Raw genomic sequence first — 26869 nt, 5'->3', positions numbered from 1 at the left:
AACTAAAGGCCCAGGGGGCCAGATCTGGCCCGCCACATCATTTTATGTGGCCTGCGAAAGTGTCAACTTCCGTGATCCTTTCTAAAATGTCTGCCAACATTTTTAATTCTCATATGTAATAAATAAGAGATATATTCAACACATTTTCTTGTTACCAAAGCTCTCGTGTTAGTAACTTCAACAATAGTTGAATCATTGACTTCTTTATATAGTTTCAGTCATAACGGCCCATCAAGTGAAACAGTAAGTAAAATGAGTTTGACACCCCTTATGTAGATTCATCGGCATAAAGCAAATCTGCAAATTTATTTATGCTTCAGATATGATTTGCAGGAGAAAATGGGACCTCACGAAGACTCATTTTATTCCCTCAATCAGGAAATTAAATAATTAATTAATTACATTTTTGCAACTCACTCTGTCATGATCATCATTTAGGAGTGCTTAGAATGCAGTGTATTGGAATTTGGATATTTGTTGGACTATATTTTGTGGAATATTACGCTACAGGGAAATCTCAAAGTTCAAACAAAATAGGAGACTGCTATCTTTTGCGTGAAGGTTTTACATGTGGCTGGTGGGCACTGTATCAAAAATATTGGGTTTTAATTCATTTAGTTTTTGGACTATTTGTTACTGTTGTGAAAACATTTTCAATTATTAAGCTTAAATTATTATGTTGAACGACACATCTGCCACAGTTAGTTCTATTGCCTGGTAAATGGAATGTACTTAAATAGTGCTTTTACCAACACTAAACAGTGCCCAAAGCCATTTAAAAAAACACTTGCATTCGCCCGTTCACGAATACATTCAAATACAGTTTCCGGACTACTTCTGTGTAACTTTTTGCTCATCTTGGAGCGGCCACCAAACGGCATCCACCTGTTGCCATTCATGCAAAACAAGAAGTCAAGGCTTCCTGCGAGTAGGTTAGGTTCCATGTTTTGTAAGGTGCTGCCTCAATTTTTTTGAATGTAAAATGGCTGCCTCGTCTCAATAAAGGTTTGGAAGCACTGGCGTAGATAAACCGCTAATGTAGTGCATGAGCAGAGTGTCTGCAGTTGTCAACAAATAAGCCGTGAGAGCTCCTGCAACAGTTATCACGTCTGCCTTTGTGCAAAATAACTACCAGGAGGGCCATTAGGGTAAGACCCGCATCCATCTTTGAGGTAGGTGGAAGCCATTTTGTGCGAATGTTGCTTCGTTAGTGCGCACATCGCCTTGCTTCACCTCACAGACAGAATGTGGTGGTTGGTGTTAGTCTGCAAACTCTCTCCTTAGACGTCGTCATTCTTTCTTCGGCTTTGTCCTCCCGCTGGCCCACGCGCGTGTCTTCATGTAATCATTTTGTAGAGATCTGTTGAGAATTAGAGATCGAAAACCCATTTGCCGAGGTTAGCCGCGCACACTCGCCCTATTTGTCTGCGGTGAAATCGAAACCTCGCCCTCCACTGCCCTCTACCTTTTCCCTTCCCTCTCCGACTGTCCCCGACGTCTTTCTCTCTCTCTCCTCTCTCTCTCTCTCTCTCTCTCTTCTGCGGGTCACCATGCTTCCATGGTGAAGAGATAAAGTGGAGAGATTAGGTGATGGGGATGAAATGAGGGAATTTATTAAGAATAGTACCGTGGGGTTGTTTGTGTGCAATAAAAAGGAGAGCATGTTGTGGTCAAGCTACATTAGAGGGTCAGATGAGGCGCAATGCTTTGCCGCTGAAAATGTTTTTTTCTTTTTTCCATTCCAGACTTCCACGGTGAAAAGAAAGCTTTTTATAGAAATGAGAACTTTAAAAAAAAATGTTTCTCATCTGCTTTCCATGGGGGCTCTTTGGTTTATGGCGGTCACAATTGAGATTTTACACAGATCTGATCAGCAGATCTTTTGCATTTAATTAAAATATGGGTTTGGTTGGAATGTCACAATTTCCTGATTGATCAATGAAGTTTTTGGTCAGAGCCGCAAAATAAAACATGACAGCAAACACAATCTCTGGGGACCCTCCATGCTGCCGTCGTTCGAGGTTTCTCAGCGGGTACAGTACATTTAACAATCTCACATTTTAAAATATTTTTTAATGGAAATATTCTCTGTGTCCCCCAGTTTTTTCCAAATATTAAATGTTTATCAGCATTTTATAGGCGTTTTTTTGGGGGGTTAGTTGTCATTGTTTTTTTCCCAATTCATTTTACTGGGTGTCAGTTATATTCGAGTTGCTGATTGTGATATGACATGTCACAATATACAGTATATGATTACATGTTTTTATCCACATGGCCTTGCTTTCACTTAATGCTAAAAAATGATGCAAAACTCATTAGAATAGGTCAATGTATGGTGTAATGTGGCAGTGTTGGAAATACAGACATTTGAACACAAATGGTGCATCGTCACATATACTGTAGACAGACAATATAACAATACTCACAGGCATATACTGTATAGGTGATCATCCGTGAAAAATGACTTATTACTTCTGACTTACTTACTACAGTTGTGCAACTCTTTCTGTACTGTATTTCGCACACTCACGCTGCAATAAAGTAATGGTGATGTACAAGCTGTTTATTTATACGCCTCCTTTTCCCCTATCATCAAAAAGATGGATGGTAAGTTGCCGCTTCTTATCTGCTTTGCCCAGTCTGCCCGTTACATCGTTTCATATTATTCATAAATGCTTTCCCTTTAATAGATGGCAAAAATGCTTGATTAATTGATTGTTAGTTAGTCCATGGCCTCCCCTTCTTGTAACAAACATTCTCTGCAGTATTTGATCAATTCTTCTGTGGTAATTATTTTTAAATGTCAGTGCTGTTTTGCAAATCAGTCCTCCGCCCTCCCCAGGAGTGCAGCTGAGGCATTGTGTATGATTGCATTTCGGAGTCTAGGGTTGACGAATACACACTGGAAAATTAGAAAAAGCCAAAATGGAATAAAATGGTTATTCACTTTTCCGGAAGGGCAACATGTTGCGGGTAATTGTTTAATTTTAGTCTTTTCATTTTATGGGTAAACAATTTGTAATCCAGGTGCACTGACTCTCACTCAGTCACAACAACTCCTTTTTATTGGCTGGTGGTTGCTGAATATGTTTTGAATAATTAATGCAATTGTGAATATTAAATTACGTCTGACTTTGAATGGCATAAGTTGTGCAACATTAGAGGCCAGCATCTGTTGTGTGTTACGCTCAGCTTATGTATGCGCAAGATCAATTCAAAACAAAAAGTATTGGGTGATTGAGAAGAGACAAGGCAGAAGTTAAAAACAAATACAAAAACAAAAAAAAGACTGCTGTATAGCGAGAGAGAGAGAGAGAGAGCATGCGACATGAGGCTCAGCTAACAGTCGACAATTAATAGTTCACACTAATGGCCGTCACTCGCTGACGCCACTTAGCAAAGCATCTAATTGTCATTCATCAAGTTTTTAACTTCCTGAAAATTTATCCTACTAAATTATTTGGTTATGGAGGAGAACACAGCAACAAGCTGTCTGATCGACAAATGGGCTGAGGCCGTGTTTAACATAATGAATCACTGTGTGATTTTTTTTTTTTTTTGTCCTCAAGAAAGTGGAAGTTCTTGGCTCTGCCATGTCTTGCTGAACAATAGAATCTCATCTTCACCACCTACGCTTGCTGAAGAGGGTTCATTTTGCCCCTTGCACAGTTCATAATGTATGTCGGCGGGAAAAAACATGCACAATACAGTTTGTGAAGCCTATTCTTTCGCACGGCACCACCTGTAAAAATAAATAAATAAATACAACAATAGGACGTGAGAATGATGTGTTCAGCCCTAGGAGCGGTGAGATGCATTAAACGCCACCGTGCATGCACAATTGCACCGAGAGAATGTGATGGAGGTGGGATGGAGTGAGTGGAAGGGATGACTGGAGAGGGAAGGAAGTGGTGTGAGGTGGAGGAGGAAGGTAGCCAACACTTTGCGATGGGGGGATGCGAGAGACGAGCGGGTAATAAAAGAGAAGACAAACGCTGACGCTGCTCTTTGGCGAGAGGCCTTTGTCTCATCTCATAACATGCTGATGACTGTGTGTGTGTGTGTGGGTGTGTGTGTGTAAGAGGAAGAGAGTGTCAAAAACACACTGAAGCAAATCAACTGTGAATGAATTACAGCACTGCACGCCGCTTTCCTTCGAGCTGCAGGTATGAATCACCATGTCGAGTGGTGTCAGTTACTGTTTGTGGAGTAACTCCTCCACCTTTGTCTCAGTGCTGATAACTCTATGCGTGTGTGTGGGGGGCGGGGTGTGGCGATTCCATCATGGTGTTAAGTGATTCTCCCTCCGCCATCTGTTGTAAGTACCAGTTTTGTGGAGTGGTTCCTCTACCCTGTCTGTGGAGTTATTCTGCCACGTTTTTAGGGTGATTTACTGTCACATGGTGTTCCACAAGGTTCAATTTTAGGGCCGTTTCTGATGTCATTGTATTTCCCGCGCCCAGGTTCCATTTTAAGAAAGCATGGTATTTCCTTTCATTGCTGTGCGGCGGACAGTCAGCTTGATGTTCCGTTAGGCAAAAAGGATGCTTTCTCCTTAAGGCAACTTTTGTCCTGCCTGGAGGAAAGCAAATCTCGGATGCCACTAAACATCTTGAAATTCAACTAAAAGAAAAATGAAGTCATGGTGTTTTGTCCCCGTGGAGCTTGTACATCGGACTTTGGTGACATGGGCCTCTTTGGCATCTTATATGAAGTCGACAATCTTAAATTTGTTTTGAAATCGGTGCTGTTTTTAACATCTTTTTCAAAATTAATCTTAGGCACTAGGCTAAAGTAAAGCTTTCACAACAGCACTTAAGCCGTGCATTATTTTATGCATGACACTGTATAATTTTTCAAACTAATCAGACAATTAATCATTTTTTTCCCCCATCAAAAGAGGGAATAGCCCTTAAAAAAAAAATCCATATCGGTCAGACCCATCATGTTTGTAGGTTGATTCCACCACGTTTATGGACCGATTCCTCCACCATGTTGGTGGAGTGACTCCTCCACCATGTTTGTGGAGTCACAATCACAAATGAACACTCACAGGGCATGAGCCAAGCGTCAAGGTTCCTGCAGCTGCAAACACTACCATTTGTTGTCGTGCTGACTTTTACAGCTTTTTCTCACCCCTCTTCCCTTCCCCCCATCTCATTTTCACTCGTTTTTCACCCCCTCCTATTCACCTCCTCACCTCAGTTTCCCCACGCAAAATACAGCTAATCATACAAAAAAAAAAAACACGTTCAGCACAGACAAGGACGTGTGTTTATGCAAAGACGACATTTACTCTTGGAAGCAGTGGACCACAACCAATTACAAGCGGTCCAATTACCGTCTACATGCAACACTTGATAGCCAGGAAAGCAGGGAGGGTTCTGTTCAGCTTGCATTGAACAGAACTGAGATTTAAATGGGAACATGAGGATGATACGGTTTGCTACAGTGCGAGTATGTGTGTGTGTGTGTGTCTGTGTGTGTGTGTATGTGTGTGTGTGTCTGTGTGTGGCTGGCTGACCTGTAGGTTATTCCCTGGTTGGCTAATGGTCTTCTCTGATTGGCCCGCTGCCGGTTTCATCACATTTCACCAGAGTCAGAAACAGACCTTGTGGAACTGTAACCCACAGGTCTGTTGCCATCCCTCCTCGTGTGTGTGTGTGTGTGCGTGTGCATGTGTGCGTGTGCATGTGTGCGTGTGCATGTGTGTGTGTGTGTGTGCGTGTGCGTGTGTGTGTATGCTTGTTAAAATGACTCTGTGGGGACTTGAATCTGACAACAGTCACACTGTGGGCGCCAACATTTTTTGCAGGGGCCAAACCTCTCCCCTTTCCCCAAAAAGTACATGATGAAAGTGTGTGCGTGTGTATGGCTGAATTGTAAGCCAAGTGTTTGGTTGACTTACTGCATGTTCCGCTTGGCGGCCCGCTGCTGTATGGAAGCCTTTTTTTTAAGTAGACTGAACAAAAGCACACAATGTTTGAAACAGCTGTCTTCAGCATGATAGTCTCGCTCTCTCATCCTCCTGCTCATTATTTGCACCGGTGGACATGCATGTCCGGCTTGCTATCTTGTCCACCTGTAGGCACGGATGTAATTTAATTATTTCCAATACAGAAATGTGAACATGAATCATGCATCTACAATAATGGCCAGTTTCGGTTGTAGTTTGTGGTTGTACGTAACCGCACTGCATCATCCTGCAAGTTGTTTCTAATTTACTGACTACTTTACATATAATTGTACAAAACAGATTTCAGTATGTTGCGCTGCAGGTTTTACACCGTTGCAAACTACAACCACAATAACAAACATACTTTTCATATCTCAATCGATCAAAAATTGGAATGATGTAGATTAACGGTTGTTTTGTCATGATGCATTTAACTCAAGGTTAAAGTGAGAGGTGGGGAATAAAGGCATATTGTGATGTAGTGTTGATAGGGGAGGGGGGATTCAGCCAAATTACATAATTCTGCAGTTTAGCACAATATCATGATCATATTTGATGCATTACCCAATTCCAGCAGTCAAGGCACCGATCATTATTTCTTACCTTCTGGTTTTCGTTCCGTTGACTGCTTCTTCTCTGACTCATGAAAGCCGCGCCAAGTACAAACGTAAACCTGCTCTGATGCATCAATACAACACATATGTCATTTGTTCCTTCTCAGACAACTTTGACTTTCTTGTACACGTCTCTTTGAAGTATTGTGCATCAGATGTGTATAATGCTCGAAACCTTCCAGGTGCATATTTTATCTTCAGGGGTTTCAAATCATTTCTTTTCCAGAAGTGAAAACGTACAGAAATGTCTCCCAAATGACACGATAGAAAACAGCTTCCACTCTTCTGCGAAGCCATCCAACCAGATTTTTAGAGTATGCCTTTGGGAATGTTTTCTTGTAGTTGTGCCTCACCGGGGCCTTTATCATCCTCAAAACTGGAATCTGTTGTTTAAAAGTCTCCAAAAATGAGACCGAGCCACAGACACAATGGAAAACATCGCCATTATTTAGATTTATTTTTGTAAATGAACCCTTTCAGGGACAGCGGTTACTACAGTGGACAGCTTTCCATGTCATCGTAGCTGTCCAAAGACCTTCATATAGCACATGATGCAGCCATAATTTACGGTTGATAAACTGTAGTTAAGTCCAGCAACCATCTCTGCGCACATGACCTTGCATCTACGTGCATAATTCATTGTCGAATTCCTTTGAACTAAATGCACGCCCGTTAGACCATTTTAACAAGACCTGGAGGTGGCTATGAGATCATTTTACAAGCAAATGGAGGGCATTTTCAATTATTTAAAAGTTACTTTACTACAGAGATAAGTCAGTCTGTCTTCCTCTGCCACTGGCTCAGTGATAAACAAACTTATGGACGGATTGCCTGTTGTTTGTCTGAACCTTAACTTGGAACGCCACAAACCGGATCCCACCGTAGATACGGATAAACGAATCAGCAACCTTCTGCATTTCAAACAGTGACTGACAGGGGTGTGGGGTGGGGAGGGGTGATGTTGGAGCCATACAAGCAAGGAGATGGAAGGGGGTCAAACCCGTGGTAGATAAGCAAAGCAGATGGAGATATTTTACATAGGAGCGGTTAGATGGATCTGACAGGAGGGGACAGGGCGAAGAGATAATGACTCCGATACGGAGGCAGGTAAAACGACAGGTGGCGAAGGGATTACAACTTTACACAAGAGTGCAGAGATTGGCGGTGACCAAGACCAGAAAGAAATTGCGTTTGATGGCAGTTGTGGCAGGAAGCGGGGAAAAAATTCCTTGCCAGAGGGAATCGCGGTGGTGGGGGGGGAGTCAAACTCCTAAGCCAGCTGCTTCAGAAAATATACCAGCGTCTTTTATACATGTGCCTAAAATTGGCTGTCAAATGAGGTCCAGAGGAACTGAGGTGAGCAGGTGGCACATCTGCCTTCAAAGTGCACATTTACAATTTCAAACCAGGAGGCAGCCGAGAGCGCCGGCGGCCTTCCCGAGGCTGTAGAGAACTCACCGAGGTGAAGTAAGGCAACGAGAAAATAAACCGGCAATACCAAATCTCAAGGCAACAAACATCTAAAGCATGTGTTTTGAAATGAAGTCTTTCTACTCCGCAGGCCGGTAACGATTAACCTCGTTAATCAGTCTCCACACAAGGAATCTATTTGCACTTCATTAGTGAATCCTACAGAAGCATTTTTCTCGGTTACACCGGTACACGGAACTTCAAAAGTCTTTTGTAACCGTGCAGTCCATGTTCTAAGCAAGAATTTACCATGGTAAACTTCCATAGTCTTGCATTGCCATTAAAAAAAAATATGTTATCAATCCATCCATCATCTGTGCTCCTCTTTAAGGCCACAGGTGGTGTATACAGCGGTTGACTTTGGGCAAGAGGCAGGGTAAACCCCTAGGCTGCTCTGCTGCCAATCGCAAGGCGAAAAGAAGTTCACCCATTCCATTTGCCAATCTACGTATCCTCATGTGGATTGCGGGTGCGCTGGAGACAATCCCAGCTGTTATCAGGCAGTAGGCAGGGTACACCCTGAACTGGTTGCCAGCCAATCGCAGGGCACACATAGACGAACATTTGCACTCGCAATCACACCTTGGGGCAATTTAGAGTGTTCCTTTAACCTACCATGCATGTTTTTAGAATGTGGAAAGAAACCGCAGTAACCGCAAGAAACCCATGTAGGCACGGCGAGAACATAACATTCAAACGCCACACAGGAAGGCCGGAGCCGGAATTTGAACCCTGCACCTCTGCACTGTAAGGCGGACGTGCTAAACAGTCGACCACCACGGCGCCCGCAAAAAGAAGTTAATCACTGTTAATATTGAAAGACTTAAAGTGAATACCATTGGGACAGTGTCAATCAAAACTGAGCATTCTGATCTTCATAAATAATAGATAGAGTTCTACTTGGCTCCATCCCAAAGTGCAAAATGCTGCTTTAAGAGGCCAGCAGGTTCTTATCGGGGAAGTGTAAAAGCTAGTGGTTTGGCTCGATGAGATTTGATGCTGCCACTCATGCAATGTCGTACATGTTGTGTAATACATCAAACACACTTTAATATATCACGACCAAGTCTTACGTTTCTAGAGCAGCAGTAACACAATCAAACAACTCAGACACACGTCAAAATAAAGCCAATTTCAGGGTATCATGTTCACTCGTTTAAAAATGAAAATGTGACATCATAATAATAAACAATATGGTAACTCGAGCAAGTCATGGATAACTGCATCATTGACTTTACATCAGGGACGATCCCACTCATTGTGTTTAAAGAACAAGGTTAGATAAATCGACGGTCAACTATTTAGTTGCCAGCTAACAGGAAGCAGACTCCGTTTTCCTGGTGTTCGTTAATTCGGCTATGTTCAGACTGCAAGCAAATGTGACTCTTTCACAAACACAGCGTGAGACAATCCTGCTGAATCGATGTCGAAATTAGTTCATTGTACCAATTATCAAGCGGGTCAGATCACGGATGGATGGATGGATGGAACATAATATTTTAATAGCACCCCACTGACCGTGTGGTGAAAACTATGGGATGCACAAACGTCAGTGCCAAGCACTGCCCAATTGTCACATGCACGAACGATGACATCATCCGCAAGAGGGGATCTTGCAGTTTACCTGTATGGATGTACCGATCTCACTTCTTCTGCAATGTTATGGACTGTGCGCACCTTTCACGTACAGTCGTTAGTTGCTACCTAGGAAGTGCTACGTGATCTACATTTTCCTGGAGTTCATGAGTTAGGAGGGTACCTGGAAAGTTTGCAATCTAATTGGCTGCAAATTATTTGTTAGTTAGTCATTGGTTGTCAATCCGTGATTCAGAATAATTGTTTGCCTTAGGGACAAAATGCACCAACTTTGAGTGTCGGGATATATTGCCTCTGCGTGTCAACGTCTCTTGAATTCCCTGCAGCAGAAGGTTACTGACACAATGATAGAGGAGACATCAAGAAAATACAGAGAGGTTGCGCGCGCGTGTGTGTTTTTTTACAGAAAAGAAAGATACATTGTACGTTTTTGGAGCGAATCAAGATGTTAGTGCGGTTGGGACAGCTGCTGATGTAACGCATTTCGATTACGGCTGTGCATTGCGAGTGAGCAAATGTACACAGCTGTCTCGCCTGAATGTGTGTGCATGAGTGTGTTATTGCATATGCTCCGTCAGCACAAAGTTGGCACTCAAACTGATAAACCATTAAGCATAGCGCGTGTGTGTGTTTGTGTGTGTGTGTGTGTGTTTATAAATGCGTGTGTGTACTTTAATGATCTTTTTTTTTTAACGGTGGGCTGGAAAGGATATTGAGATGGATGGTCCATATGCTCTTCATGCCCCATGCATATTTCATCATGGGGCAGCAGGGCGGTGCAGGCAGGGCTTTCAATGGCGTGGCGTTGCGCCGGGATGTGCGGTGGCTTGGTTAGCACTCACAGTTCTTCCGCTACGCTTTGGAATAAATGGCCGAGCATGAATAAATACAGCACATTTCAGAAGGCGTTCGGAAAGATGGGCACATCTTGGCGAAACGTAAGGCCATATGAAGAATATCGGCTCCGAAATGGACTCTTGCCACGCTGTTTGATTCACGATATAGGACGGCAGCCACATCAGTCTTTTTTGGGGGGGTGGGGTGAATAAATGCCAATTTTGGCTTTTCCAATTCCGTTTTTAGATTGTAGTCCTGTTATTTCAAAATAATGCTTTTTTTTAATTACAGTGTTACTTTATACTTGCTGAAGAAACACCTCATTAAGCAAAACTGTGATTTTTTTTTCATATCCACCGATATTTTGTTAGTTAGGTAGTTAGTTGTCTTGTCATTTGATTATTTTGGCAATTCCATGTTATACGTCTCTCTTCTTCACATCTCATAGCAAACAGAAGATCGGCTCTTAGTTAATTCGTAAAATTGCTCTATTAGGTAACTTCTTAATTAATTAGGTTGACCGTTTATTGGATTGGATTGGATAAACTTTATTGTCAAATGTACTGTATGTGTAACATACAGCACAGATGAAATTTCGTCCCTCTCAACATAAATATTATCTTGCCGGCTAGACCTGGAATAGTTTTATCGTAATGGATTTGCTGTTTGTTAGAAGTTGAGTTTGTTAGCTGGTTAGCTCAGCTTAACCCTTTCAGGCACAGCGGTTACTCTAGTGGACAGCTTATCATATTATCGGGTTACAGGGTGTATGAAAGGGTTCATTTTGGTGCAGACTGTGAGACATGTTATGTCATGAGAACCTTTATTCCTTTTTTTAAAAATAATGTGACATATGCTAATTTTATGTTTTTAAAGTCACTATTGTATCAATAAAGTGACATTTAAATACGCATCCTTAAGCCAGGAATTATAGTTGTTGGCTTTTGTCCCCCACCTCCCCGTAATAGTATGCCTTTCACCATTCCACAATTTCATGCCGAAGCGTTCAGGTCGTAAAAGGTGTTTGTTGTTTTTGTACACGGCTTCTATCGAGTCACATTGAGCTTCAAAGGCAGTGAAAGCAGGTCAGGTCTTTGTGTGTGATGTTTTATTGAATACGCGCTCACACAGGTCCGCGTCAATGCACATTTTGCTGACTGCCACGCGATGATTGACAGCTGGCCACCACACCGTTAGACATATTGACATCAGGAGCGAGCAGGGGAAAGAGGGATGGACGGTTGGGCGAAGAGTCGACACATTGACGGGCCAGTGGAGGGGAGACGAAGGATAGAGCCTCAGGTGTCGGCGTAGAGCGCTGTCAAAAAGATTGAACGTGAAATATGAAATGGAAGGAGAGACAGATTGAGAGAGAGGCTGATAAGAATGGAGAGACAGAGGGCGGGTGGGGATTGGGGGGGGGGGATGATATGGAGGTGGGAAATGGGAGAAGGATGTTCCACTGATGGACTCTTGAGTCTGACAGAGTCGGCTCATGTTCACTGGAGAGAATCACCACATCACCAAGTCGTGACAAAAAGAAACCCCACAAAACACACATATATTCCGCAGTGCTTTCCCAGCTATGTGAAATACATTTTGCAGGAAACCCGCAAACTATCCCAGCTGACGGGTCACCAATCAGTCGTACTGTATACTGAAAAGAATTCACACTTATCACTGAATAGAAGACACTGCATTGTAAGACAGTTTTTTTTCTCTATATCGCATATTTCTTGCACAAGACAACTCAATGTGCTTCACACAAGCAAAGAAACGACGGCTGCAAGCATTTACAAACACTAACGGCAATGGCATTCTGAAGCACAGTGGCAAAAACAGAGCGTACAAAAATTACGGGAACGTACATTGACGTTTCAAGGCATTAACAGAAAACTTTACAAACAATTTTAAACAACTAATATGTGGTTTCTTCAATAAATAAACGTGGGGTGGGGGAGATGATTTAAAATCTTTAGAAGACCTTGAACAAAATGGGTGGGGGGGGAGTTTTTTTTTTTTCTTAAACAGAACCCACTATGCCCGCCCAGAATTCAACAACAAAGCGTATGTCGGAATGGCTGTTGTAATTGTATTATTGTTCATATTTTATCTTTTGTGTTCTGCTGTTTTATGTTTATTATGTCTTACGTTTCATATTATGGTAGCCGTAAAGCACTTTGTTACTGCTGCAGCTGTTGTGAAAGCCGCTATATACCGGTAAATAAAAATGAGTTGAGTTGAGGTGACTGAACTACGTCAGTGTTTGTTAGCGATTCGTTAGGCGGCCATTTTGTTTTCAATCATTGAAATTAAGCATAGTTTCCGCTGCGGAGGGAGATATGTTTCTTCTCACTTAACAAGGACTTTAAAGACAAGTTAAGCACTGTATATTCCAATTAAAATGATAAAATTACTCGCGCACCATTGTAAAAAGTATTTCTGAAATAATGTTAGCATTTACAAAGTAAGAGGCTACACCGCAATGCTCTACAGTATTATTTGTTCCTTTTGGAGTGTGTTTAGTGACATTAGCGAAATTTGAAAGACATTTGAAGATTTGCTATTTACAATCCCCATTAACAATAAATGTGTGTCATGTGCATGCATTTCTCACAGTGAGAAGTCAGTTTATGCAGAAAGTAGAAAAGAAGAGAGTCTGAGCATTGTTTTTTTTTCCCTCGCATTGTTTTGCTCCAGTGATTTCTTTTGACAGATAATTATTTTTCATAATGGCCAATTGAGCTTGAAACTCTTCAATGAACAATCTGTTCCAATCTGCTGGCTTTCACGTCAACAGCAATAATGGGTGAATACCTTTCATTTATTTTACCCACGTCTCTGGGCACCAACACAACAAAGGAAGATGTGTTTGAATGTCGAACCAACTGGGCCTCGAGGCTATGCTAAAATAAAAATAAAAATAAATAAATTACATTTTTTTTAAATGCCACCTCGTTGCAATAGCATCCAATTGTTTTCAGTTAATGAGAGAGCAGAGCGTACAAGAATTAGATTGGAACTTCACCACGTCAAGACAAACAGATGATGATGTGAGCACATGGAGCATATTTCTGGAGACATGTTGGACAACAACAACAACAACAACAAAAAAAGCTAAATCCATCAAGGTCCGCTTTGGATGACTTCATTACGGAAGAACGGGAGGAACTGTTGTGCTCGCAGTTTGATCTGAATTTAATCTAAAGAACAGCAATGAAGGCTTTTCTTTTTGGAAAGGAGGTTTTGAAACCCTTGCCTTTAAAAAAAAAAAAAACTGGATGCTAAGCTAGTACTATGCTAGTTTTGTGGATGTTGTAATATTGTGCCTCCCCGTCTGTTACTTCCAAAATGGATTGAGCATGAGTTTCCCATTTGCTTTTTAACGGTTGTGCTTTTTTTTTTTTTGGAGAGCGAAACATGGAATTAATTTAGTTGGTGGTCGGGTTGAGGTTATGAAAGCGCTTGGCCGACTCCGAGCTATTTATTTTGGCTCTTCACCAGACGGATTGATGAAGGAAAATATGTGTATAAACAAAACCATCTGACGCATCAGATTGATTAATTGTTCTCAAGCCCGCAAAGTTTCGTCGCTGAAGTATCTCTAACCTTGCGTGTCCTATGAAAAGAAAAAAGGACTGTATTTCTGTTGTTGTTGTTGTTTTGGAGGGGGGGGGGGGTTACATTTTCTGGAATCAGCAGCATGCGCTCGACAATAACAATACAATAGATGACAACGGAAAACATATTACTATTGATACACCCAACAAAAAAAAATAATTAAATTGCTCTATTTGTGTTTCTTTGTGAGACCACAAAATGGCGGCCAACTGGTAAGAACGTCTGCCTCAGCTCTGCAGTTGTGGGTTCGAATCTCGGACACGACATTCCAATGTGCGGTTGGCAAGTTTGACTTTCAATTATCGTCCCACGGCTGACACGTTTCCCCACCCGGAAAGTATACAGAATGTCACGAGGGTGAAGTTGTATGGGTATGTAGTATCGGTGCGTTTTTACAAGTCGGCGGACTGTATTTGTATAAGTATACATACCGCTTTTCGTATCCAATGAAAAGTAAATCAACATAAACAACGACTGCTGTCAATAATCTAAATCACAACTTTCAGACGCTGACAAATACTTCCCGTGATGGATCCAAATCTTAATCATGGCAGACATAAAAATTATACATAATGTCAAACACGCTGACTTCAAATGGGATTTTTCTCGGACCCATACCAGCATCTTGAAAAAATATCTCCCCTATAATTCACGTGCTTGTGAATATGACTGAGTCATAAAAGCCAGGTTATTGTCCACAGTCCACGGTATCCACTCAGCCTCCTCCGCTGCTCATAGTCTTGTTCTTTGTTCAATTTTCAAACCAAAGGGAGATGAGGGAGGGGGGGGGGGGGAGAATTTCTACTCTCGAAAAAAAAAAACGGGATCGAACACAGTAATAGCTGATGATTTGTGATAATGTGCAGCAGTAATAAGTGCTACTTAATTAGCCATTAGGGAGTCTGAGGAGGGATGTGGATAAAAAGCGAATGGATGGATTGGAAGACCAAGCAATGAACTCCCGCAGCCTCCTCCTTCCTCCCTCTTTTTTTCTTCTTTTTTTGGGGGCCTACAAAAGCTCCATGGCGAGGGCTTCTTCTGTCACCATGGCGACTAATGTTGAAAGCCAGCTGTGGTTTTGTCTTGGAAGCCCATTAGGACTCTTTCTTTTCAGCTTAGTCTCCTCGGATTTACAGTCATCAAATCCGCTGCCCTGTGTCTAACTTGTCAGAATATACGACTTTGCTCAAATAGCTGTGGCAAATTATTCTGACCCTGTTTAAAGCATGTGCGGGGTTTTTTTTTTGGGGGGGGGGGGTCTTGCAGTTGGAATAGAGTCGAAGCTTCAGGTTTGTTTCGGTCCAGTTAGGTTGGTTTAGATCAGAGTCAGTGACTGTAGGTTTGTTTAGGTCAGTTACGTTTCTTTAAGTTCAATCAGGTTCGGTTTGTTTAGGTTAGTGTAGATGTGTTTATGTTAGGTTCATTTTGTTAGCGTTTACTTTTGGTCAGGTTAAGTTCCTGAAGGGTTTTTTTTTATGATCAGTTTGTTTAGTTTGGGAATTTCTCCATTTAAAGACAAATAAAGGTTTTTCTTATCTCTAAGGTGGGGTTGTTTAGGTCAGGTTAAACAATTGAATAATCTGGCAGGTTGAGTTTGTTTGGAGCATGAAAGGAGAGTGACGTTTTGTTTGGAAAATCTGTTTGTTGAGGTCAAGTTGGGTTTCTGTAGGATTGTATCGGTCAAGTTAATTTATAGATGACCACATTTTAGGTTTGTTTAGGATTTGGGTTCAGTTTGTTTGGGTCATGTTAAGTTGGTGTCGGTTAGGATTGTTTACGGGCAGGTTAAGTTATTGTGGGAATGGTTTAGGTTACGTTTATCTTATGTGTAGATTTGTTTCGGTCAGGGTTTTGCCGATTAGGTTAAGCTCACCATCTGTCATTGTGGGGAACTCAACTTTTTGCAAGTCCGCTGAATTTTCGTACAGTTTTCCGAAAAAGATTGTGCTCTCCTTTTGAGGTTTCAGTATCTCACAGTGAGCAAAGTCACAAGCTCACAGCCGTTCTTCATATGTGATGTCTTTTATGAGGCAGATCTTTTCCACCTTTCCACTTTAGGCAAATATTATCTACGCCAAGATTTTTTTTTTTCCAACCCCACATCATCTCTCTGCCTGGAAAATAATGTCTTTTTCCGTCGGATCTCCTTTTGAATGTGGCTCAGGAGACGGTCCCGGGTGATGTTGTTATCTTTGGAAACATTGCTGGAGTTCTCCCCCCCACTCCCGAAGGACTGATATTAGAGCCTTCAGCGCCTGACCCAAACATATCAGTCAGTGGGACGGAGGACCATCACGCTGAGCCAGGAAGTAGCAGAGTGATTGTTATGCGGCACATTGATCAGCTTTCACAGGACGACGCTACACGATCAATCTGGACCACTCTATGCACGAGTGTGTGCCCGTGCGTGCGCGTGTGTGTGTGTGTGTGTGCTTCAGTGTGGTTGTTGCGCGAGCAGGGTCAGGCGGGCGTTGTGTTATTCGGGGCAGTGAATGCGAGAATCAATAGCTGGGTCAGAAGGTAATGTCTGGCTGAGTGCTGAGTCTATCCACAGCCATCCGACTGCATCAACCTCAATCATAGCAGAGCTTTGCCAACAACTTGCACGCCCTCTCGCTCGGCCTACGTCCCCTCCGCCCCCGTTTGGGCAGCGTGCGGGGATGGAGAGCCCCCAACCACCCTGAAAAGACTGATGGGGAGCAAAAGGGACGGAATAAAGGGAAAGGGATTGAGGCTTTGCCAGAGAGAAGTGACGAGATATGCATATACTGGATGCTTGTCAAGTGCTTGATAAGAAAAGGTGAAAGCCAAATCAAATTAAGGGTCGTAAAACCTTGTCAGGCTTTTATCCCCAACCAACATTTCCCTTTGATCACCGCTTAAGACCTCATTTGTTTGTGTTTTGTTTTTTTTCACCGACAGTATATCTGTTCCTCCCTTAGTTTCCTCTTTTAGTCTCCACCTCATCGATTGCGCTCGTGATTGTTATGCACCCACGATATACTGCAGATTTGATCGATGAGGAAAAAAGAGTGAACATGCGCGTACATGTCAGCACGTTGGACCGGCGGTTTGTGGCGGGCTGCCTGCCATTTTTGAATCTCGGCTTCGGCTTCCCTTCCATGTCGCGCTCACACATGATTGCGGAAAGAGAGATGAGATATGTTTACGTTTTTGACGATGTAAATGGAATATGGATGTCATATTGCGGCTGTCAATCAAAAAAGTGAATTAAACTTTCCTTTGATAAAATAAAAAAATGTCTTGAAAGACAGTAGGGTTTTTGTTTTGTTTTTTTGCTGGACGGCAACATAAAAAATAAAAAAAAATACAGTGGAACTAGGTCGAACGTCCCCATCCGCCCATCCATTTTCAAAGCACAGGGGGAACATGCATCATAAATAAATAAGCTTCGAAAGTCGCAGCATTCGTCAAGATTAACTTTTAAATTAGTTTTGCTTTTTTTGGGGGGGGGGGTTTGTAGTTGTTGTGGGAAAAAAATTCTGACATACAGAGAACCGTCTATTTTAGAAGCGTTCATTTCGCTGCGTTTCAGATATACAGTAAATAGCAACCGACAAAAAACAAGTCATAAAATGATTTTTAATTCCCCCCTTGTCCCCCCCTCCCCCATTGTAAATCGAGGAAATTTCCTGAACCACCCTGGCCCAGCGCAGCTCTATTCAAGCAGAACGACTCCATATTTTCCTCACTTTTCAAGAGTGTGGTCCCAACATGAGGTCCCAACACTTTTGTCCAAACGGTACCCGTTCAAGGGCCCACCGTTGGATTGGCGCGGCTTGTACACATCTTTGAGATGTGCAGGCAGAGAGAGCAAAAGATAGCCAGGATTGATGGTCGGAGGAGAAAAAAGACGGGATGCTGCGAAGATGAGAAGAGGGAGAAAGGGTGAGGGAGAGAAACCCGGCAGGAGAATGAAAAGATTTTGGAAACTGCAACACTTTTATCGATAACCACAAATGGACCATGAGGAGAGAGAATACGTGTTGTATCACCCTCGAAAAAAAGGATATTCCAGCCAGTTTGACACACTCCAGACACTTATTGATTTCTGCTTGAAGAAAGTACACCCGTCAGCCACTTCATTAGGTACGTCTGCGCATCCAATACATGAGACCCGTCAAAATATTCGACCCTTCTCCTTTTGTGAGGAGTGAATGTTTGGAGTTCTAGGACAAGTAAGCAAAGGTCCTCAGTCAAGTTACTGCCTGATCCTTAGAAGGCAGATGTACACTTACCATCTCTGTGGCTGATTTACTTAAGCTTGACATGCGCGAAAACGGCCGGGAACAGATTTAGAAGCTGTTCTGATAACCGGGCCGAAGACAATCACTGAATAAGGACCAACTTGGATACCAGGGATAAATGTACTGTACATTATGGCCACATATGCTCAGCTACATTGAAAGAGAAGATAAGATAAGATGGGAAAATTTGCAGTCTACAGCAGCAAAATTGGGGGGATTGTATATGTCACGTAGCAAAGTGGTGGTGGACCCCAAAAAGCAGGCAGGAGGGAGGAGTGGGGTGTATTTGAAGAATTGTATTTAAAACAAAGAAAACTAAATCCAAAACACACAAAGTCCAAAGTATCAAACAAAAACCATGACTAAATGTAAAACATAACAATGCACAAAACATGACAGAAAACAAGAGCAAACAGCAACACACATGACAGTAGCGAGAAGCAACAATGACCCGACACTGAGTGTTCAGGCTGGGAGTCCTTTTAAAGCCCTAATTAGTTATGACCAACAGGTGTGCAGCTGCCAGGGGAGCCCTACAGTGCCACCTGTTGGTCCCTAAACCGAATCATGACAGTATAAAAGTAATAAAAAAATTTATGTTTCAGAAAAGAACTGTACACAGTTAAATATACGTGCGATATAAAAGATAGCATTCATAAGATATTTGTAGAATAAATATTTTTTTTATTTACTTATTTATGTATTTATTTATTTATTTATTTATGATTTACATTTCATTTTTAAAAATCGATTCAACACCAGTTGAGGCCCGATGTCTTCACTTCCCTTGGTGTGCTGGTGCTCTGGCCCTTTGCCTTGTTGAGTATTGAGTATTGAGTAATGAGTATTTTCATATTGGCAGTCTTTATACAATAGATGCTCTGCTTTTTCTTTTTGTTTGTTGTGGCTGATTATTATAAGCCTTCATGGGGTGTGATTTTTTTTTTTCCTCTGACCTTTTCAGGCTTTTCAGTCAGTATCTTGAAATCTTTCTCATGAATCAAATTAGGTTCGGACCCGGTGTCGATTTCAAATGTTACAACTGTCCCATGAACTAACATCTGCTACTGTCTGTCCCCATTTTGTTTATTCATGTGGATAATGTGATGACATCCTCAGCGTGTTAAAAATGAGCTTAGGCTGACATACGATCGCTCCACAATGTTGTTTGCATCTGTGTTTATATTCCAGAGCGATGAATTATTTTACGCCCAATCTGCCTCCCTTTCTTGTAATCTTTACTTTTCACTTGACATAAATGGCACGAAACCAGTAAGATTATTTTAAAAATGCATACACATAAACACCTCCTCCCTAATATATGCCTCCTTCTATTCTCAGCTGAATAAATAAACACCGCCCGTCACTGCTGCCTCGCTGTACGTCTCGCATTGTGATGCGCCGCGGTTCTACATCAGTACAAATTGCAGCCACAATAAGCGTTCTCGTCCTTGTTTTGACAAGAGAGATTTGGATTAATCTATTGTGTTAGATCTCAATCGATTGCGCAGGTGTACCAAAGGCGGCATCGCTATCAAAAGTTTTTAGCTCTCGTCTGTATTTATCCAAGGGATAAAAAATCAAAATAAAAGTACAAAAATCAGAGAGAGACTGAATGGAAGTTAGGACACAAAGATGGAAAAAAAAAAGACTTGTGACCTGAGGGAGCTGGGGTAGGAAGATTTTCCTCGGTGTTTGATGGCAGTGTCAGTCATGCTACACATGTCTGGGAGTCTCCATTCAGCAGGAGAGATGTTACCTTCTATCCTCCGCTCTGATGCCTGATTGGACTCCCCCCGCCCCAACACACACACACACACTGCACAACGCACACACTCCATTGGCATCCCTGTGCTGGAATAAGATGAGATGAAGAATGGTGGCCCCCGGGAGGCTGAACAGCTTTTAAATCCTGAATCGCAATGTTTGCAACATGGCCGGTCTGCTTTGAAGATAGCACAGACTTACATCTATTTGGGCCCATTTCTATAAAGCTGAACATTTCTGCACATACTGCCATTCCATTGTTAATCGACCGTGTTTAACGGTAACTCCAGTGGTATACCATGCCCAGTCTTTCAGTTGTTATGAGACCACTGCTCACTGAGCATCTTAAGAACTACCTACGGAAGTGTGATTCGCTTTTGCTTTGACTATTTGAACTTCCTGTTTTAACTTAAGGCGACCCGTTGTGGTATCAAGGAAAAGGTAAATATCAGTGACACATTTTGACCCAAGCAAGGCTGATGTAAATTGCATGTAACTTGACTGTTAGCCATTCGTTTTGTATAACGTACAAGCCACCGAACTAACATTTGTCATCTGTTGTCAAACTAAACACAAAACAGAGAATATGTTGTGTATTTCAAACCAACACATAGCTTGACCTTGTTAAACTCTGCGTCGATTCATGTTAACAGTCCAAAAGGCCTTAGAACAGGTTAACAAATAGTATCACGGCGTTATGGACTTTAAGCAACACATATTTCAACACAAATGACAGAGCAACAAATGTAGATAAAAATATATATACAGTATAATGATACTCCCAGGCATATATTCTTTATCCTCTGCGAAAAAATGAGAACCGGTAATATTGCTACTGTGGCTCATTGAGCAACTTTGACCGGCTTAATGTACGGAGGACCCATATATACTCACGATTTGACACCCGTCTATTCGCAGATTTTTTAAAAAGTTTTTTGCAGCCTTTGTTAATGTCTTGGGGGTGCAAAAATGAGGCCAAAAAAAAATATTTTTTTCCCTCTAAAGTGCATTTTAGAGTGATATTTTTCTTTATAGAAAATAACATTTTCTAATGTGTATGTGTACGTACCACTGTGCATTATTTTGTCTTTTATAATAGCAGCAGTTTCATTCAATTCCCATTGTAGTACGTTGGGGGGGGGTGGGGGGGAATGGTTTGAAAATCTTCAACCTATACAGAATGTGTTGTTTAACTTCCGAGGTTCCGCTGTGGAATCGTATTCTGTAATATGATTATGATGTACGACAAAGACATGTGCACATAATTAGATGAAGGCGAATCCGTTGGTAACGCCGCCACATCCACGCCTGTTTAACTGGCTCGCCTCCAGTGACAGGGTGTGTCATCTCTAGCGATGATGTCGCGTGATTAGACGCCTATAACTCACGCGGCGATGGAACGGTGTGTCGTGATGGTAAATAGAATTTTAATTGTGCGTTCCGTGAGCTAAAAACATGAGCAGTCACCCTACAAATAAACACGGGAAAGGCTAACTTTAGCGTTCATGTTGAAGACGAAACTTGTCGCACCCAAAGACGTAATCAGTTCAAGCGTGAATGAGGTTTCTCCATCCACTTGTATGACGAAACGATATTAATATGCAGTTACATGTGTAATTCAACAGTGGACAGTTGAGCAATTACCTCATTCTGCTTCGTTCTTGTCTTGCTAATGGCCTCCACGCCAATTTTTCAAGGCTGCTGATGAGATGATTCCTCCATTTCCAATTAAGACGCATTCTCCTGAACAATGGGGTTTTAATAAGCCCTAGTACAAAATGTACCTGTTAATATTATTTCCCACTGGAGAGTGTTTTCAAAAGGGCACTGGTGAGCTTTTGCACGTCATCCACCGGAGGAGCAAGACTGGTTAGGCGTGGAAAAATAATAGAGAGTGAGAAACTGCTCTCCGCTGGGCGCAGGCATGTAACGGTGCTTCCGTTATGTGCAATTTACGATAAAAGAGATGATGTCTGGGGAATGTACATTTGTAAGGCGCTTCCATACAATAAAGCCAACTCTCGATCCATCTTTATAATAAAAAAAAAACATTGCCTCCTCTTTATTAGTGTGCAGAACTGATAACTGACCTACGATTCATGTATTGCCTCAGCGTTTGTTTACTCCACTACAGAGAGTAGGATGTATCAAGTACAACCCCTGTGAAATTTCTGAGATTTGTTTCAAAATACACGACACAATTTTTAAAATAATTGCTGAAAATGTTCAAAGACCGAAAAATGTTTAGTACTCTAGTGTGGAGATATCCTGTAACAAATTCCTGTAACAAAAATTTTCACCATTTTGGTTTTTGTTTTTGGTTTTTGTGGGGGGGAGCGGGCGTGGCTAAAACAGGTGGACGTGGTTTCATCCACAGCATTTTGAGAATGGCTTGATTTTTCAACTTTTTTTAAAAGCCTCGTTTTATTCACCTTTTTTTCCACTTGTTTAAAATTTGGCAGGGTTATTAAAAATAACAAAAGTAGACCATGCCAACAATAATTTTAGTGATTGTTTGACACCACTTGCCATTGTCTCTCTCAAGACTTGTCCTCTATTCATAAGATTAAATGTTTTTTAAAAATTACATCTGGCTAGACGATCGAACAAACCCAGCAAATAATCTTTTCATACGGTAATATTATCACATCATTTTTGTATTCGTGCGAGAGATGGAATGAGAAGTGATCTAACATGAAACATGAAGGGAAACAGAGACAAAACCACTTTGTTTCCTTCCCTCTCTCACTTATTTCCCAGGAGCATTTTTTTATGTAATAAACTCCATCAAGGCAAATGGAAATCCATTATGGTATTTTGGAATAACACAAAAATCCATTTTCCCTCTACAGTCTAAACGGACGCACTTTGATGGATTCCGTTATTGAAACGTAAAAGCTCACGGAAGAAATGTGACGCTGAGAGGATGGAAAGTGTCACATTAAATTTGACCAAACAAACAATTGTGCAACGTAAGCATCCGGTGGCCACATTTCATTCGCAACTGAGAATTTTTTTTTTAACTCGCTCGGCTATCGGCTTGGGTTGGATTTCCCACTTGATGTAATCACAGAGCGTATCTAATCAAACAATTCCTTGTGATTGTGCCACGCAGTGTTGCTTTATCATCATGAATGAGCAAAATTGTTGAATATTGCAAATCAAGTCCCGCTTAAGAAATATTTATCTCTCAAAGTACCACCAACACGACCAACAAAAGAAATACAGTAGCGTAGTAGGCCTAAGTGTACCTCAAAAAACAAGTCAAGAGGTTTTCAATTGAGGCCCATTGTATTTCAAACACGTTTAAGTCAAAATTTGTGTCACTCACTCTTCTATTGCTTTCTACTTGGAACCTTATTTTGCATTTCCAGTAAGGGGGGGAACCCCCCACCCCCACATCTGTTCTTATTTTACCTGGTTTCATAGCAATATATTCTCGTCTATCGTTTTCTCCAGCTGCCAGTGAAATCTTCAGGCTCCCTGCAGGAGGGAAACCACTAAAGCCCACATCGTACGCCACTAAATAAGTCCGTTACTTCCAATGGTCCTTCACGTGCCAATTTGGATCAATATATCAATATTTTTGTGGACTTCCTCAGTCGTTTGTGTCGTTTAAGTGTTGCGCAGCATTTGGCGTTTCAGTCCATTTCCCCGAGACTGTGTGGCTGTTATTTTGTTTAACATTCCTTTTTGATTAGCCTGCAGAGGTACATACAACTGGACGGATGGTTGAAAACTCCTTCCTGCAGTATCCAAAGTCATTCTGCTTTTGGGCTGATCTTTTTTTTGGGGGGGGTGTGGGGGTTGTTTTTTCCCCCCCTCCTCGTGTTCATTACAGTTGCTGGATTCAAGATTAGTTAAATATTGTCCTGCGGTTAAAATTGTGTTTCCTTCATATTTGGTTTGATCCACGCCTTCCATCCAGTTTAGAAGTCAGTAAGATTCTAGTTTGATGCTTTGATGTCTCACACACACACACACACACACAGTAAATGCTTGTCCACAGCAGAAAAGCAAAGCAGGTGCACGCACGCATGCACCCACACACACTCACACATACACACACACACACACACACACACACGCTGACACAGTGGGGATGGTAAAACCTGCTTTTATCTTAAAGCGGGGATTTGCTTCCAGATTACTCAAGATGCTCCAAGCTCATTTCCCTCTCTTTGTTTTCTCCCCTGCTAGTCTTTGCAAGCACTAAAACTCTTTCTTTTTTTTTTTTTTTCCTTTTTACGTGACTGCTCCATTTTAGCTCCCACCGCTCCCTCGGTTGATCTGCATTCAGACTTCCTCGTTAGAAGATTCACGCATTCTACATTGCTCTTTTTTTTTAAAGACACTGATAAATGGCGTTGCCTCCTTGAAACATTTGACACTATTTTGTTAGACTGATCCAACGCAACAAAAGCCTCCAGTGCAGCGGGGGAGAAGGCGACACCCGCTACAATGGCTCTATTTCTGCTGACTCAAAAAGTCAGTTGTAAACACGAGAAGAAAAAGACTCTTTATGATGTAAGGAACCGTATTAGGAAGTAAAGTGAGTGTGTGTGTTTGCTAGATTGTTTTTTGAAACGAGCGATGAAAGGTTTTTCGAGCACAAATTCGGAGGGGAAAAAAATTGCAAGGACTTTTAAGGCCCTGCCAAAAGGTTTGTAATTGCGTGTACATGCCACCAGATGGTAGCAAAGCTTTACTTTTGGCTAAATGAAACTCCTCAATTTACTTGTACATACTTCCTTGACACCACGATGCATTAGATGGCGCCATCTGGAGCATAAAAACATCTACCGCCAGACAAACTTACTTCATGGAAGAATAATAAAGGTGAAGAAATGAAGCAATTTCAAGAGCCCGATGAACCTCACCCTGAAAAGTCGCCATAAAGTCCTGTCGTCCTCTAATACATGTACAAGGTTTTAAATATAAATGTCTCATCCTTACATTTGAAATTATTAAAATTGGCTTTCAGAAAAAAGTCCACTTGTATCATGCAACAACGGTGACATTTTGTGAATGTTGATGCGTCATAAATGTGTGAGACACCAAGTTAATAAACTTATAGTAAGTCGATAGACGGTATAATTTTAGCGTGGTAAAAGTCTTGGATTGAAATGTTGATGGATGATGATTAATGAAAGACAGTAAAAATAAAATACAGAATTTTTAAAAAAGGACATGTTGATTTTCAGAGTTGTATGGTAACGGTAACAGTTTGTTTTACAAAATGAAAATAGCATCTGCATAGATGCACTTCATGAAGCACCCATTTATTTTAAATCCTAAAATATTTTTCTATGACTTTAGAGCTTTGTACCTTTTTTCCTTTTCTTCACATGTTTAGTCACTTTCATTACGTTTTGGGTTTTTTTACATCTCGTTATTTTAAACGTTTTTATGATTTTTTTTTTTTTTGTACTTGTATTTCATTGCTGCTCAAAATCACGTTGTCCTCTAGGAACGTCGCATTTTGACTTGCTTCGAAGTTACCAAATGGTTCTTCACAGAGTCCTCCTTTCAAACCAAATTGTCAAACTAAATCTCTCATTTCTATGTCTGAAGATCCTTTTTCCTTCCTTTTTTTTTTTTGCTCTAATCCGGCGTAACTAAACCACATGCTCACATAAAAAGAAAAAAAGAACACTGCGATTGCCCAGGGAGAAAAACATCTCGTCGAGGCAGGAAACAACGGAATGAAAGACTAACATTTAATTACGCCTTCATGTAGCCATAAAAGCGAGGAAATGAGGGGGAGAAGAAGGACGAGGGTTTGAGGAGAGCGGCGGCGAGCGGAAGACACTGAGCGCAGTGTTTCGATCTTCATTTAATAATTGAATAATAATCTCCTTGGAGACCTGACCTAGAACCGGCGAGGAGAGGAGAAGCTGCATCAGGCCCAGCCTGACACTCTGCTGCCCCCTTGTGACGTTTCAACAAAACACACACACCCCGTGATCAATATTGATGGAACTTTTCCAACTGGCTGCATCATGCTACTGCTGACACACTGTACGCTTTTGATTTACAGCACATATGAACCATAGTCAGTCCTGGAAGGAGGAATAAAGGATATTTCATTTTGTCACCTCACCTAAAAACACGCGTACACACTGCCAGAAGCTTATCTTCTCGTCAGGCACACTTTCTTTTAGATGATGAGCACTGAATAGTGTGCGGGCTGATGTAGGAGCATTGGGGCGAAGGGATAACGTGTGTCAACGTGTGGATAAATTGTGCCGGTGCCTTTCTCAATTCAACCAATTGCGACTAACCTTGACTTTTTTTTCTTTTTGTTGTCGACTTTAATTTCCCGATTATGACAATACTCATTTTATCGTCCTGTTGATAACAAACGATGTCCTGGTTTGTCTTTGTGCGTCCAGTCTGCGTCGCGAGGGCTACACCATGCAAGTGAACGTCAACGACTACCTGGACATCTATTGCCCTCACTATAACGACAGCCAGCGCATCGTGGGCACCAGCGAGCAGTACGTCCTCTACATGGTCAGCTACCGCGGCTACCGGAACTGCGACCCCCAGATGGGTTTCAAGAGGTGGGAGTGCAACCGGCCGCACGCCCCCCACGCCCCCATCAAGTTCTCTGAGAAGTTCCAGCGCTACAGCGCCTTCTCGCTGGGCTACGAGTTCCACGTCGGGCAGGAGTACTACTACATCTGTAAGTATTTGTATCTGTCGATTTCATTTATTGACTTTATTGAGATCTAAAC

The 26869-nt window shown here is 41.7% G+C and overlaps 1 protein-coding gene and 1 long non-coding RNA gene across 2 annotated transcripts in view; one reads left to right on the top strand and one right to left on the bottom strand.

Annotated features, from left to right (window-relative positions):
* efna3b (ephrin-A3b) overlaps positions 1 to 26869 on the top strand; it is a 62669-nt gene that overhangs the window by 23935 nt on the left and 11865 nt on the right. Inside the window, exon 3 of the mRNA XM_052066225.1 lies at positions 26525 to 26817. Coding sequence (XP_051922185.1) covers positions 26525 to 26817 — 293 coding nt within the window. The remainder of the gene's footprint in view (positions 1 to 26524; positions 26818 to 26869) is intronic.
* Positions 1 to 26869, bottom strand: part of LOC127601184 (uncharacterized) — a 130698-nt gene that overhangs the window by 99217 nt on the left and 4612 nt on the right. The window lies entirely within an intron of this gene.

This window comes from Hippocampus zosterae, chromosome 5 (genome assembly GCF_025434085.1).
Source record: "Hippocampus zosterae strain Florida chromosome 5, ASM2543408v3, whole genome shotgun sequence".
Classification (NCBI taxonomy): domain Eukaryota; kingdom Metazoa; phylum Chordata; class Actinopteri; order Syngnathiformes; family Syngnathidae; genus Hippocampus; species Hippocampus zosterae.
This window is presented reverse-complemented; position numbering and strand designations above follow the sequence as displayed.